Genomic DNA, 15,569 nt, shown 5'->3' on the forward strand with positions numbered 1-15,569 from the left:
GGGAGTGCCACAGTTTTGGAGAAGCAGTGCGGTGAGGAGGGAGTGCCACGGTTCGGGAGGGGCAGTGCTGTGAGGAGGGAGTGCCACGGTTTGGTAGGGGCGGTGCGGAGGGAGTGCCATGATTTGGGAGGGGCAGTGCGGTGCGGAGGGAGTGCCACGGTTTGGGAGGGGCAGTGCGGTGAGGAGAGAGTGCCACGGTTTTGGGGGGCAGTGTGGTGAGGAGGGAGTGCCACGGTTTGGGAGGGGCAGTGGGGTGAGGAGGGAGTGCCACGGTTTGGTAGGGGCGGTGCGGAGGGAGTGCCATGATTTGGGAGGGGCAGTGCGGTGCGGAGGGAGTGCCACGGTTTGGGAGGGGCAGTGCAGTGAGGAGAGAGTGCCACGGTTTGGGAGGGGCAGTGTGGTGAGGAGGGAGTGCCACGGTTTGGGAGGGGCAGTGCGGTGAGGAGGAAGTGCCACGGTTTGGGAGGGGCAGAGCGGTGAGGAGGGAGTGCCACGGTTTGGGAGGGGCAGTGTGGTGAGGAGGGAGTGCCACGGTTTGGGATGGGCAGTGCGGTGAGGAGGGAGTGCCACGGTTTGGGAGGGGCAGTGTGGTGAGGAGGGAGTGCCACGGTTTGGGAGGGGCAGTGTGGTGAGGAGGGAGTGCCACGGTTTGGGAGGGGCAGTGTGGTGAGGAGGGAGTGCCACGGTTTGGGAGGGGCAGTGTGGTGAGGAGGGAGTGCCACGGTTTGGGAGGGGCAGTGTGGTGAGGAGGGAGTGCCACGGTTTGGGAGGAGCAGTGCGGAGAGGAGGGAGTGCCACGGTTTGGGAGGGGCAGTGTGGTGAGGAGGGAGTGCCACGGTTTGGGAGGGGCAGTGTGGTGAGGAGGGAGTGCCACGGTTTGGGAGGAGCAGTGCGGAGAGGAGGGAGTGCCACGGTTTGGGAGGGGCAGTGTGGTGAGGAGGGAGTGCCACGGTTTGGGAGGGGCAGTGTGGTGAGGAGGGAGTGCCACGGTTTGGGAGGGGCAGTGTGGTGAGGAGGGAGTGCCACGGTTTGGGAGGAGCAGTGCGGAGAGGAGGGAGTGCCACGGTTTGGGAGGGGCAGTGTGGTGAGGAGGGAGTGCCACGGTTTTGGAGGGGCAGTGTGGTGAGGAGGGAGTGCCACGGTTTGGGAGGGGCAGTGTGGTGAGGAGGGAGTGCCACGGTTTGGGAGGAGCAGTGCGGAGAGGAGGGAGTGCCACGGTTTGGGAGGGGCAGTGTGGTGAGGAGGGAGTGCCACGGTTCGGGAGGGGCAGTGTGGTGAGGAGGGAGTGCCACGGTTTGGGAGGAGCAGTGCGGAGAGGAGGGAGTGCCACGGTTTTGGAGGGGCAGTGTGGTGAGGAGGGAGTGCCACGGTTTGGGAGGGGCAGTGTGGTGAGGAGGGAGTGCCACGGTTTGGGAGGAGCAGTGCGGAGAGGAGGGAGTGCCACGGTTTGGGAGGGGCAGTGTGGTGAGGAGGGAGTGCCACGGTTTGGGAGGAGCAGTGCGGAGAGGAGGGAGTGCCACGGTTTGGGAGGGGCAGTGTGGTGAGGAGGGAGTGCCACGGTTTGGGAGGAGCAGTGCGGAGAGGAGGGAGTGCCACGGTTTGGGAGGGGCAGTGTGGTGAGGAGGGAGTGCCACGGTTTGGGAGGAGCAGTGCGGAGAGGAGGGAGTGCCACGGTTTGGGAGGGGCAGTGCGGTGAGGAGGGAGTGCCACGGTTTGGGAGGGGCAGTGTGGTGAGGAGGGAGTGCCACGGTTTGGGAGGGGCAGTGCGGTGAGGAGGGAGTGCCACGGTTTGGGAGGAGCAGTGCGGAGAGAAGGGAGTGCCACGGTTTGGGAGGGGCAGTACAGTGAGGAGGGAGTGCCACGGTTTGGGATGGGCAGTGCGGTGAGGAGGGAGTGCCACGGTTTGGGAGGGGCAGTGTGGTGAGGAGGGAGTGCCACGGTTTGGGAGAGGCAGTGTGGTGAGGAGGGAGTGCCACGGTTTTGGAGGGGCAGTGTGGTGAGGAGGGAGTGCCACGGTTTGGGAGGAGCAGTGCGGTGAGGAGGGAGTGCCACGGTTTGGGAGGGGCAGTGCTGTGAGGAGGGAGTGCCACGGTTTGGGAGGGGCAGTGTGGTGAGGAGGGAGTGCCACGGTTTGGGAGGAGCAGTGCGGAGAGGAGGGAGTGCCACGGTTTGGGAGGGGCAGTGTGGTGAGGAGGGAGTGCCACGGTTTAGGAGGGGCAGTGCGGTGAGGAGGGAGTGCCACGGTTTGGGAGGGGCAGTGCGGTGAGGAGGGAGTGCCACGGTTTTGGAGGGGCGGTGCGGAGGGAGTGCCACGGTTTGGGAGGGGCAGTGTGGTGAGGAGGGAGTGCCACGGTTTGGGAGGAGCAGTGCGGAGAGGAGGGAGTGCCACGGTTTGGGAGGGGCAGTGTGGTGAGGAGGGAGTGCCACGGTTTTGGAGGGGCGGTGTGGAGGGAACATTCCAATACTGCTGCGCTTACAGATATTGAACTGTGTAACACTGCTCTTACGTGTCCACTCATTCCTCACTGTAATCTGGTCAACAGCGATAACTAGCAACAGGTCATCTTGTTGATCCAAGATTACCCGCAGTACTGATGGCTGGCCGGTAAGTGGGCAGAGGTCCTTCCCCTCTGCTGTTACCCTGTCACCTACCTTCTTGCAGTGACGGTTGTTGTCGATGCAGGGCAGGTCATAGTCGGGGTAGCCATCGATGTCTGTGTCTGGCCCACACACGTAGCCATTCCCAGCCCAGCCGACCTTGCACTGCGGGGAAAAGGACAGAGGTGACCGATGGGATGGGATGTCCGCGACAGACAGTCACTTCGACGTAAAGGAAGGAACATCACGCCCAGAAAACAGCCAGGTTCCTCCGGTTGCTTTGGCGATCCATTGGCCAAACCGCAAGCCATGCCTAAAGAAGAATGGAGCACTGGCCATAGGGAGACGTTCTAGGGTGGGAGCGGTCCCCACGGGGAGACAGTCTGACATGGGAGTGTCGTCCACGGGGAGACAGTCTGACATGGGGGCGGTCCCCGCGGGGAGACAGTCTGACATGGGAGTGGTCCCCGCGGGGAGACAGTCTGACATGGGAGTGGTCCCCGCGGGGAGACAGTCTGACATGGGGGCGGTCCCCCGCGGAGAGACAGTCTGACATGGGAGCATCATCCACGGGGAGACGGTCTGACATGGGGGCGTCGTCCACAGGGAGACAGTCTGACATGGGAGTGGTCCCCCGCAGAGAGACAGTCTGACATGGAGCGTCGTCCACAGGGAGACAGTCTGACATGGGAGCGGTCCCCGCGGAGAGACAGTCTGACATGGGAGTGGTCCCCCGCGGAGAGACAGTCTGACATGGGAGCGGTCCCCGCGGAGAGACAGTCTGACATGGGGGCGGTCCCCCGCGGAGAGACAGTCTGACATGGGAGCATCATCCACGGGGAGACGGTCTGACATGGGGGCGGTCCCCGCGGGGAGACAGTCTGACATGGGAGTGGTCCCCCGCGGAGAGACAGTCTGACATGGGAGTGGTCCCCGCGGGGAGACAGTCTGACATGGGAGTGGTCCCCCGCAGAGAGACAGTCTGACATGGAGCGTCGTCCACAGGGAGACAGTCTGACATGAGAGCGAAATCCGCCATCCGTGGGTCTTGGAAACGGGTGGCGGGAGGATCTCCCCGGGCAGACTGCCTGGCAATGTTTAGGGGGTATGTTCGTGCCCGGGTAACTATTCAAAAGGAACACGCGGAGTCCACAGCGGCCTTGGAGGAGTTTCGAGACCGTTGGGCTCCGCGGGGTGTAAATGCCATCGTGGATAGGGATGGCAACATTATGGTGTAATGTCTATTGTCTATTTGTAGTGCAGTAATTGTCTTTGCCACTGTTTTGTATATATTGTATAGCACCGAAATTTGTAATAAAGGATTTTGTAATAAAAAAAAGAGAGCGGTCCCCCGCAGGGAGACGGTCTGGCACACCTCAGTATTTTATGCTCTACTCTCTCGACACCCATGACTGTGTGGCTAGGTACAGCTCAAATACCATCTATATAAATTTGCTGATGATACCATTATTGCTGGCTTAGTTTCAGGTGGTGACGAGAGGGTGTACAGGAGTGAGATATACCGGCTAGAGGAGTGGTGTCGCAGCAACAACCTGGCACTCAACGTCAGTAAGCCCAAAGAGCTGATGGTGGACTTCAGGAAGGGTAAGACGAGGGAACACAAGCTATCCTCATCGAGGGATCAGACGTGGAGAGAGTGAGCAGCTTCAAGTTCCTGGGTGTCAAGATCTCTGAGGATCTAACCTGGGCCAAACGTATTGATGCAGCTACAAAGAAAGCAAGACAGCCGCTATATTTCATTAGGAGTCTGGAGATTTGATATGCCACCAAAAATCACCTGAAAGTTTGTGCAGATGTATCGTAGGAGTGTATTCACAGCAGCTACAGGATGGACTTCCACAACACAAAACGACTGTACCACGCCAGTCCCAGGCTTTTGGGACCGGCTGGTGAAGGAAGCCTTCAAAATAAAACTGGAGGAAAATAACAAGTGTGGGTGGGAGGGGGATGGGACTGCCGCGCAGCGAGACGGGTCTGGAGGGGGAAACGTCCCCATGGGGCAAGTGTGGGGGAGAAGTATCCAGAGTGTGAATATCCCACAGCGATCCTCCTCAGGATTAGAGAACTTTATCATGGTTCTCCCTCATGAGGCTCCTCATGGCCCTTACACATTACCCTTCGCTTTTCATGTACTCTTTCTTGTATAACTTATGTTTAATTTATATTTTTCTTGTGAATGTGATCTGCCTCTAATGATCCTGTAATTGCAGCTGGGTATACACAGCCAAGATGGAATGGCTCAATGGGCTGAATGGCCAAATTTGTTCCTATATCTTACAGACCTTGTGTGCATGAGAATGAACTCATCCACCTGCACTGTACGTCCTCTGTAACTGGAGTGCAGTGTCCTGAACTCGGGCTTCCTTTACGCTATCTACAAAATCATTAGTCTGGAGGTCAGGTAAACAAAAGCTTTTCACCTTGAGAAATGCACACAAATTGCTGGCAGAACTCAGCAAGTCCAACAGGATCTATGGAGAGGAATGAATGGCTGAGACTCTGCATCAGCCCTGGAGAAGAAGGGTAAAGCAGCCAGTCTTCCCACCCATGGTCCAACTCCTCTCCTGTCAAATTCCTTCTTCAGCCCTTTACTTTTTCCACCTATCATTTCCCAGCTTCTCAACACACCTCCCTCTCCACCCATCACCACCCATCCCCCAGTCTCACACATCACCACCCATCCCCCAGTCTCACCCATCACCACCCACACCACACCCTCACCCATCACCACCCATCCCCCAGTCTCACACATCACCACCCATCCCCCAGTCTCACCCATCACTACCCATCCCACACCCCACCCATCACCACCCACCCCCACCCATCCCACACCCTCACCCATCACCACCCACACCCCACCCTCACCCATCACCACCCATCCCCCAGTCTCACCCATCACCACCCACACCACACCCTCACCCATCACCACCCATCCCCCAGTCTCACACATCACCACCCATCCCCCAGTCTCACCCATCACTACCCATCCCACACCCCACCCATCACCACCCACCCCCACCCATCCCACACCCTCACCCATCACCACCCACACCCCACCCTCACCCATCACCACCCATCCCCCAGTCTCACCCATCACCACCCACACCACACCCTCACCCATCACCACCCATCCCCCAGTCTCACACATCACCACCCATCCCCCAGTCTCACCCATCACTACCCATCCCACACCCCACCCATCACCACCCACCCCCACCAATCCCACACCCTCACCCATCACCACCCACACCCCACCCTCACCCATCACCACCCATCCCCCAGTCTCACCCATCACCACCCACACCCCACCCTCACCCATCACCACCCATCCCCCACCCTCACCCATCACCACCCACACCCCACCCTCACCCATCACCACCCATCCCCCAGTCTCACCCATCACCACCCACACCCCACCCTCACCCATCACCACCCATCCCCCACCCTCACACATCACCACCCATCCCACAGCCTCACCCATCACCACCCACACCCCACCCTCACCCATCACCACCCACACCCCACCCTCACACATCACCACCCTCACCCCACCCTCACACATCACCACCCACACCCCACTCTCACCCATCACCACCCATCCCACACCCTCACCCATCACCACCCACACCCCACCCTCACACATCACCACCCACACCCCACTCTCACCCATCACCACCCATCCCCCACCCTCACCCATCACCACCCATCCCCCAGTCTCACCCATCACCACCCACACCCCACTCTCACCCATCACCACCCACACCCCACCCTCACCCATCACCACCCATCCCCCAGTCTCACCCATCACCACCCACACCCCAGTCTCACCCATCACCACCCACACCCCAGTCTCACCCATCACCACCCATCCCCCAGTCTCACCCATCACTACCCATCCCACACCCTCACCCATCACTACCCACACCCCACTCTCACACATCACCACCCATCCCCCAGTCTCACCCATCACTACCCACACCCCACTCTCACACATCACCACCCATCCCCCAGTCTCACCCATCACCACCCACACCCCACCCATCACCACCCACCCCCACCCATCCCACACCCTCACCCATCACTACCCATCCCACACCCTCACCCATCACTACCCACACCCCACTCTCACACATCACCACCCATCCCCCAGTCTCACCCATCACTACCCATCCCACACCCTCACCCATCACTACCCACAACCCACTCTCACACATCACCACCCATCCCCCACCCTCACCCATCACCACCCATCCCCCACCCTCACCCATCACCGCCCATCCCACACCCCAGTCTCACCCATCACCACCCATCCCCCAGTCTCACCCATCACCACCCATCCCCCAGTCTCACCCATCACTACCCACACCCCACTCTCACACATCACCACCCATCCCCCAGTCTCACCCATCACCACCCACACCCCACCCTCACCCATCACCACCCATCCCCCAGTCTCACCCATCACCACCCATCCCCCAGTCTCACCCATCACTACCCACACCCCACTCTCACAAATCACCACCCATCCCCCAGTCTCACCCATCACCACCCACACCCCACCCTCACCCATCACCACCCACACCCCACCCTCACCCATCACCACCCATCCCCCAGTCTCACCCATCACCACCCACACCCCACTCTCACACATCACCACCCATCCCCCACCCTCACCCATCACCACCCATCCCACACCCTCACCCATCACCACCCACACCCCACCCTCACCCATCACCACCCATCCCCCAGTCTCACCCATCACCACCCATCCCCCAGTCTCACCCATCACCACCCACACCCCACCCTCACCCATCACCACCCATCCCCCAGTCTCACCCATCACCACCCACACCCCACCCTCACACATCACCACCCACACCCCACTCTCACCCATCACCACCCATCCCCCACCCTCACACATCACCACCCACACCCCACTCTCACCCATCACCACCCATCCCCCACTCTCACACATCACCACCCATCCCACACCCTCACCCATCACCACCCATCCCCCAGTCTCACCCATCACCACCCACACCCCACCCTCACCCATCACCACCCATCCCCCAGTCTCACCCATCACCACCCATCCCACACCCTCACCCATCACCACCCACACCCCACCCTCACCCATCACCACCCATCCCCCAGTCTCACCCATCACCACCCATCCCACACCCTCACCCATCACCACCCACACCCCACCCTCACCCATCACCACCCATCCCCCAGTCTCACCCATCACCACCCATTCCCCAGTCTCACCCATCACCACCCATCCCCCAGTCTCACCCATCACCACCCACACCCCACTCTCACCCATCACCACCCACACCCCACCCATCACCACCCATCCCCCAGTCTCACCCATCACCACCCACACCCCACTCTCACCCATCACCACCCACACCCCACCCTCACCCATCACCACCCATCCCCCAGTCTCACCCATCACCACCCACACCCCACCCTCACCCATCACCACCCATCCCCCAGTCTCACCCATCACACCAATCCCCCAGTCCTCACCCATCACCACCCATCCCCCAGTCTCACCCATCACCACCCACACCCCACCCTCACCCTCACCACCCATCCCCCAGTCTCACCCATCACCACCCATCCCACACTCTCACACATCACCACCCATCCCCCAGTCTCACCCATCACCACCCACACCCCACCCTCACCCATCACCACCCATCCCCAGTCTCACCCATCACCACCCATCCCCCAGTCTCACCCATCACTACCCACACCCCACTCTCACACATCACCACCCATCCCCCAGTCTCACCCATCACCACCCATCCCACACCCTCACCCATCACCACCCATCCCCCAGTCTCACCCAACACCACCCATCCCCCAGTCTCACCCATCACTACCCACACCCCACTCTCACACATCACCACCCATCCCCCAGTCTCACCCATCACCACCCACACCCCACCCTCACCCATCACCACCCATCCCCCAGTCTCACCCATCACCACCCACACCCCACCCTCACCCATCACCACCCATCCCCCAGTCTCACCCATCACCACCCACACCCACACCCCACCCATCACCACCCATCCCCCAGTCTCACCCATCACCACCCACACCCCACCCTCACCCATCACCACCCATCCTCCAGTCTCACCCATCACTACCCATCCCACACTCTCACCCATCACTACCCACACCCCACTCTCACACATCACCACCCATCCCCCAGTCTCACCCATCACTACCCACACCCCACTCTCACACATCACCACCCATCCCCCAGTCTCACCCATCACCACCCACACCCCACCCATCACCACCCACCCCCACCCATCCCACACCCTCACCCATCACTACCCATCCCACACCCTCACCCATCACTACCCACACCCCACTCTCACACATCACCACCCATCCCCCACTCTCACACATCACCACCCATCCCCCACCCTCACCCATCACCGCCCATCCCACACCCCAGTCTCACCCATCACCACCCATCCCCCAGTCTCACCCATCACCACCCATCCCCCAGTCTCACCCATCACTACCCACACCCCACTCTCACACATCACCACCCATCCCCCAGTCTCACCCATCACCACCCACACCCCACCCTCACCCATCACCACCCATCCCCCAGTCTCACCCATCACCACCCATCCCCCAGTCTCACCCATCACTACCCACACCCCACTCTCACAAATCACCACCCATCCCCCAGTCTCACCCATCACCACCCACACCCCACCCTCACCCATCACCACCCACACCCCACCCTCACCCATCACCACCCATCCCCCAGTCTCACCCATCACCACCCATCCCCCAGTCTCACCCATCACTACCCACACCCCACTCTCACACATCACCACCAATCCCCGTCTCACCCATCACCACCCACACCCCACCCTCACACATCACCACCCATCCCCCAGTCTCACCCATCACCACCCACACCCCACCCTCACCCATCACCACCCATCCCCCAGTCTCACCCATCACCACCCACACCCCACCCTCACCCATCACCACCCATCCCCCAGTCTCACCCATCACTACCCATCCCACACCCTCACCCATCACTACCCACACCCCACTCTCACCCATCACCACCCATCCCCCAGTCTCACCCATCACCACCCATCCCACACCCTCACCCATCACTACCCACATCCCACCCTCAGCCATCACCACCCATCCCCCAGTCTCACCCATCACCACCCATCCCCCAGTCTCACACATCACCACCCATCCCACACCCTCACCCATCACCACCCACACCCCACCCTCACCCATCACCACCCATCCCCCAGTCTCACCCATCACTACCCACACCCCACTCACACATCACCACCCATCCCCCAGTCTCACCCATCACTACCCACACCCCACCCTCACCCATCACCACCCACACCCTACCCTCACCCATCACCACCCATCCCCCAGTCTCACCCATCACTACCCACACCCCACCCTCACCCATCACCACCCACACCCCACCCTCACCCATCACCACCCATCCCCCAGTCTCACCCATCACCACCCATCCCCCAGTCTCACCCATCACCACCCACACCCCACCCTCACCCATCACCACCCATCCCCCAGACTCACCCATCACTACCCGCACCCCACTCTCACACATCACCACCCATCCCCCAGTCTCACCCATCACTACCCATCCCACACCCTCACCCTTCACCACCCACACCCCACCCTCACCCTTCACCACCCATCCCCCAGTCTCACCCATCACCACCCATCTCCCAGTCTCACCCATCACTACCCACACCCCACCCTCACCCATCACCACCCATCCCCCAGTCTCACCCATCACCACCCATCCCCCAGTCTCACCCATCACTACCCACACCCCACCCTCACCCATCACCACCCTCACCCCACTCTCACACATCACCACCCATCCCCCAGTCTCACCCATCACCACCCACACCCCACCCTCACCCATCACCACCCATCCCCCAGTCTCACCCATCACCACCCACACCCCACCCTCACCCATCACCATCCATCCCCCAGTCTCACCCATCACTACCCACACCCCACCCTCACCCATCACCACCCATCCCCCAGTCTCACCCATCACCACCCACACCCCACCCTCACCCATCACCACCCATCCCCCAGTCTCACCCATCACTGCCCACACCCCACACTCACCCATCACTACCCACGCCCCACTCTCACCCATCGCCACCCATCTCCCAGTCTCACCCATCACTACCCACACCCCACCCTCACCCATCGCCACCCACCCCCCAGTCTCACCCATCACTACCCATCCCACACCCTCACCCATCACTACCCACACCCCACACTCACCCATCACCACCCATCCCCCAGTCTCACCCATCACTACCCATCCCACACCCTCACCCATCCCCCAGTCTCACCCATCACCACCCACACCCCACCCTCACCCATCACCACCCACACCCCACCCTCACCCATCACCACCCACCCCCCAGTCTCACCCATCACTACCCACACCCACCCTCACCCATCACCACCCATCCCATCTCACCCATCACTACCCAGACCCACCTTCACCCATCACCACCCATCCCGCAGTCTCACCCATCACTACCCACACCCCACCCTCACCCATCACCACCCATCCCCCAGTCTCACCCAACACTACCCATCCCCCACCCTCACCCATCCCTGTCTCACCCATCACTACCCATCCCCCACCCTCACCCATCCCCCAGACTCACCCATCACTACCCACACCCTACCCTCACCCATCACCACCCATCCCCCAGTCTCACCCATCATTACCCACACCCCACCCTCACCCATCACCACCCATCCCCCAGTCTCACCCAATACCACCCACCCCCACCACCTATCTCCCGGCCTCACCCATCACCACTCATCTCCCTCCCTCACCCGTCACCACCCATCCCCCAGTCTCACCCATTACCACCCATCTCCCAGCCTCACCCGTCACCACCCATCCCCCACCCTCACCCATCACCACCCTCACTCATCACCACCCAGCTGTACTCCTTCCTCTCCCCATCCCATTTTCATTCCAGTTTCTACTCCCTTCCTTTCCAGACCTGATGAAGGGTCTCAGTCCGAAATATTAACTGTTTATTCCTCTCCATAGATCCTGCCGGACTTGCTGAGCTCCCCCAGCATTTTGTGTGCGTTCCTCAAGGTTCTCACTGTATCTCAGTGCATGTGACAATATACTAATTAATTTTAGGTCTAAATTTGAATTAATTATTTATAAATATGTGGGTGCTACTATTTTGGATAGATACATGGATGGATGGGGCGGGGTAGGCAGAGTAATGGTTTGCCATGGACATGATGGGCCAGACAGCCTGCTTCTGTGCTGTAGTGCTCTCGGATTCTATCACCCTATTACAAGGTGCTGCCTCAAGAGGCAGCATCCATTACTACGGACCCAGAGCATCTGGGACATATGCTCTTTTCAGGGAGGAGGTACAGGAACCTGAAGACCCACACTCAACGTTTTAGGAACAGCTTCTATCCCCTCCGACTCTGCCAATGATGCTCCCGTGGGGGGGGGGGGGGGGTGTTGGACATGAGGTTAGCAACCCTGTTCCGTAAAACTCCAACAGAAGCTTCAAAGACCTTATCCTGGGGGGACAACTTGAGAGACTGGCTCAGGACAGGACAGGGGACTCTGGTGAGAAGCTGCTGCCAGCCAGTGCCCAGTAGAGGTGGTGGGTTTGCACGCCAGCAAGCAGTTTAATCTCCTCCACCATCACATTTCTGAATCTCTTTGCTTTGCACTATTCTCTCATTTTCCAAAAGTTTTATAACTTTATACCTTTGGCAGTGCATCTCAAATGCCTCTGAGAACCGAGTCCGGCTCCTGGCCTTCACGCGTGGCTTAGCTACTAAGCCCAGCTGAACCGTTTCTACTGACTGGAGAAAGGGCAGAGCTGGGTTTCTGGCACTGTAAAACCAGTCACTCCGTCGGCCGTGGCTGGCGGCTCATCTAGGAGAAGGAAAAGTCTGATCTCAAACCTCCGCTGCCTTGTGGCTCCACCCGCTCGTGGGGGAGGCTTCAGGATTAAACCCTGATAAAAAATCCGGAGCAGTCCAACGCTGACGGGCAACTCCTGCGATCAACGTTCCCTCTAGAGCTTGCCCCCACGCCCATCTTTTGCTACTCGCGCACAAGGGAATTTAAACCGCACGAAAGGTTGTCACCCTCTACCTCGCTGGCATCTTTCACAATCGATTGCATTTCCTTTTCTGGTTTCTGATGCGGATAATGTTAACAATGTGGGGTTTGTGATGATTTGTCTGCAGATGCTAGAACTGGCTTATTATACTGTTTATAGTGAAGAAATTATTGATTCAACATGTCAAATTCCAAAGATGCAAAGGGCGTAAACACAAAAGAACTGCAAGTTCATTTCAAGTGGAACAGCTTAATGAAACAGTAGAAACAGCTACACCGAAAGCTCATGAGGTCAGGAACGTGCAGCTACGGGAAATGCTTATGTACAACACAGAAACTGCTGTTACCTGCGTATATTGTCGCGATTCAAAAGCTGCTGGAGAACTTGCAAGCAGGAAGAAGTGGATGATATTTGAAACCTGACTTTGTAGAGCGTCATTTAGCAAGCAAATCATATATGGACGGTATGCAAAAGCTCCTGCGAGAAAATCCTTCATGACTTGCTCGAGGCCTGCTATGTGTTTTGTGAGAGTGCAGATGAACAAGAACGATCAAACCCAGAGGGGATCAAAGTTCTTACTGACAGCGTATTGCTAGCTGATAAAATTGATAAAATTCAGTGCACAAGTGACAAGAAATTGCACAGGACAAGATTTTTGCGCACACTGGTCTTTACAAGTTAGAGGGGACACTGCCCCCGACACCGCTGGTGCCAACCTCTGCCGTTCCTTTGGATTCATCATGGAGAGAGGGAGCCTGCTGCAAGGGCAACAGCTTACCCGCCATACCCGACTGCCCTGGTTTGTGTATCTCGTAGACAGCTAAGACACAATGGCCATGAGGATCTAATATCTTTGCCCCATTCTGCCGCCGCATAACAACATTCCCGTGGTACAAGCCGGCGGCGGTGATCCACTCACGTGACAGGAGGCTTCCCCGTTCCTCTCGACAGTGCACCAAGCGTTGACATCACAAGGGTTAAAGCTGGGACTGCCACAGGACTTCAGCTCTCGGCAGCCGACCGTCTGGTTCCCGTGAAACCGATTCCGGCACGGGCCGCACTGGAAGGAGCCCTGAGGGGAGCAGGGAGAGGTCAGGGGTCAGAGACGACCGAGCCACAATGCTGGAGGGACTCGGCAGGCCGGGCAGCATCTGCGGAGGGGAATAAACAGTCGACGTTTTGGGGCGAGGCCCTTCGTCGGGACTGGGAAGGAATCAGTAAAAGGAGGTGGGGGAGTACAAGCTGGCAGACGATAGGTGAGGGTGGGTGGGCAGGGGAGGGTTGAGGAAGCTGGGAGGTGGTAGGTGAGGATAAAGGGCTTAAGGAGGAGTAAACTGATAGGAGAGGAGAGTAGACTATGGGAGAAAGGGAAGGAGGAGGGGTACCGGGGGAGGTGATGGACCAGTGAGGAAAAGCAGCAAGAGGGTAATCCAGGACGAGGTATGGACAAAGAGGAAGGAAGGAGGGTAGAAATTACCAGAAGTTGGAGATATCGATCTTCATGCCATCAGAAGAAATAGGTGTTGCTGCTCCAACCTGAGTTTGGCCTCAACATGGCAATTCCTCACCCCCATCTTCATTTCTCCCATTCCGGTTCCCCCCTTGTCCTTTCCCTTCTCCTCACCCGCTCATCACCACCGCCTGGTTCCCCTCCTCCTTCCCTTTCTCCCCCGGTCCACTCTCCTCTCCTATCAGATTCCTTCCTCTCCAGCCCTTTACCTTTCCCACACATCACCTCCCCCTGGTGTCCCTCCTCCTTCCCTTTCTCCCCCGGTCCACTCTCCTCTCCTATCAGATTCCTTCCTCTCCAGCCCTTTCCCTCTTTCATAAGACCATACGATATTGGAGCAGAATGAGACCATTTGGGCCTTTTGTCTGCTCTGCCATTTCATCGTGGCTGATCTAGTTTCCCCTTCTCCCCGTACCCCTTCATGCCCTGACCAATCAAGAATCTATCAACTGCCTTAAATATACCCAATGAGTTGGCCTCCACAGCCTCCTGTGGCAATGAATTCATTTTCTGGCTAGAGAAATTCCTCCTCATCTCTGTCCTAAATGGGCGACCCTCTATTCTTAGGCTGTGTCATCTGGTCTTAGAATTCCCCACCATAGGAAACATCCTCTCCGCCTGGCCCTGCTGAGATCCTCCAGCACCTTGTGTGTGTGTTGTTCTGGATTTCCAGCACCCGCAGATCTGAAGCATCGCAACGGGTGAAGGAGAGCCCGTGGGAGAGGGGAAAGGAGTTGTCAACGTCTGGTCGAAACCCAGCATCAGGCGCTAACTTTCATCTCCCTCCCACGAGGGAGAAAGAGGTCCAGAAAAGGGAGAGGAACGTTGGAACCGATCCATGTGAAAACGAGAGCAATGTGAAGTTAGTGGTGAAGGTGAATCGATCCCAATGGAGGGTTTCAATGGGTTGTCAGTCTTTGTCTCTGTGCAGTTGGTAAAGTTCATTGTAATGTTGTATTATAAATCACTGGGTACAGTTAAAGTAGAAGTTGATAGGCTCTTGATCAGTCAGGCGTCAAGGGAACAGGAAAAGGCTAGAGAGTTGGGTAGAGAGGGGCAATAAACCAGCCATGATGGAATGGCAGAACAGACTCCATGGGCCAAAATGGCCTAATTCTGCTTCCAGCAACACACACACAGAACTCAGCAAGCCAGACAGTATCTTTGGAAAAGAGTGCAGTCGACGTTTGGGGCCGAGACCCTTCATGAGGACTGGAGAAAAAAAAGATGAGAAGACAGAATCAGAAGGT

At 58.4% G+C, this 15,569-nt stretch overlaps 1 protein-coding gene across 3 annotated transcripts in view; it reads right to left on the reverse strand.

Moving 5' to 3' along the window:
- LOC132399601 (thrombospondin-3-like) overlaps positions 1-15,569 on the reverse strand; it is a 112,132-nt gene that overhangs the window by 37,275 nt on the left and 59,288 nt on the right. For all 3 annotated transcript variants that reach the window (XM_059980130.1, XM_059980131.1, XM_059980129.1), the window contains exons 17-18: positions 13,729-13,881; positions 2,653-2,763 (exon numbers count right to left, since the gene is read on the reverse strand). In XM_059980130.1, the coding sequence (XP_059836113.1) occupies positions 2,653-2,763; positions 13,729-13,881 (264 nt within the window). The remainder of the gene's footprint in view (positions 1-2,652; positions 2,764-13,728; positions 13,882-15,569) is intronic.

This window comes from Hypanus sabinus, chromosome 9 (assembly GCF_030144855.1).
Source record: "Hypanus sabinus isolate sHypSab1 chromosome 9, sHypSab1.hap1, whole genome shotgun sequence".
Taxonomy (NCBI): Eukaryota; Metazoa; Chordata; class Chondrichthyes; order Myliobatiformes; family Dasyatidae; genus Hypanus; species Hypanus sabinus.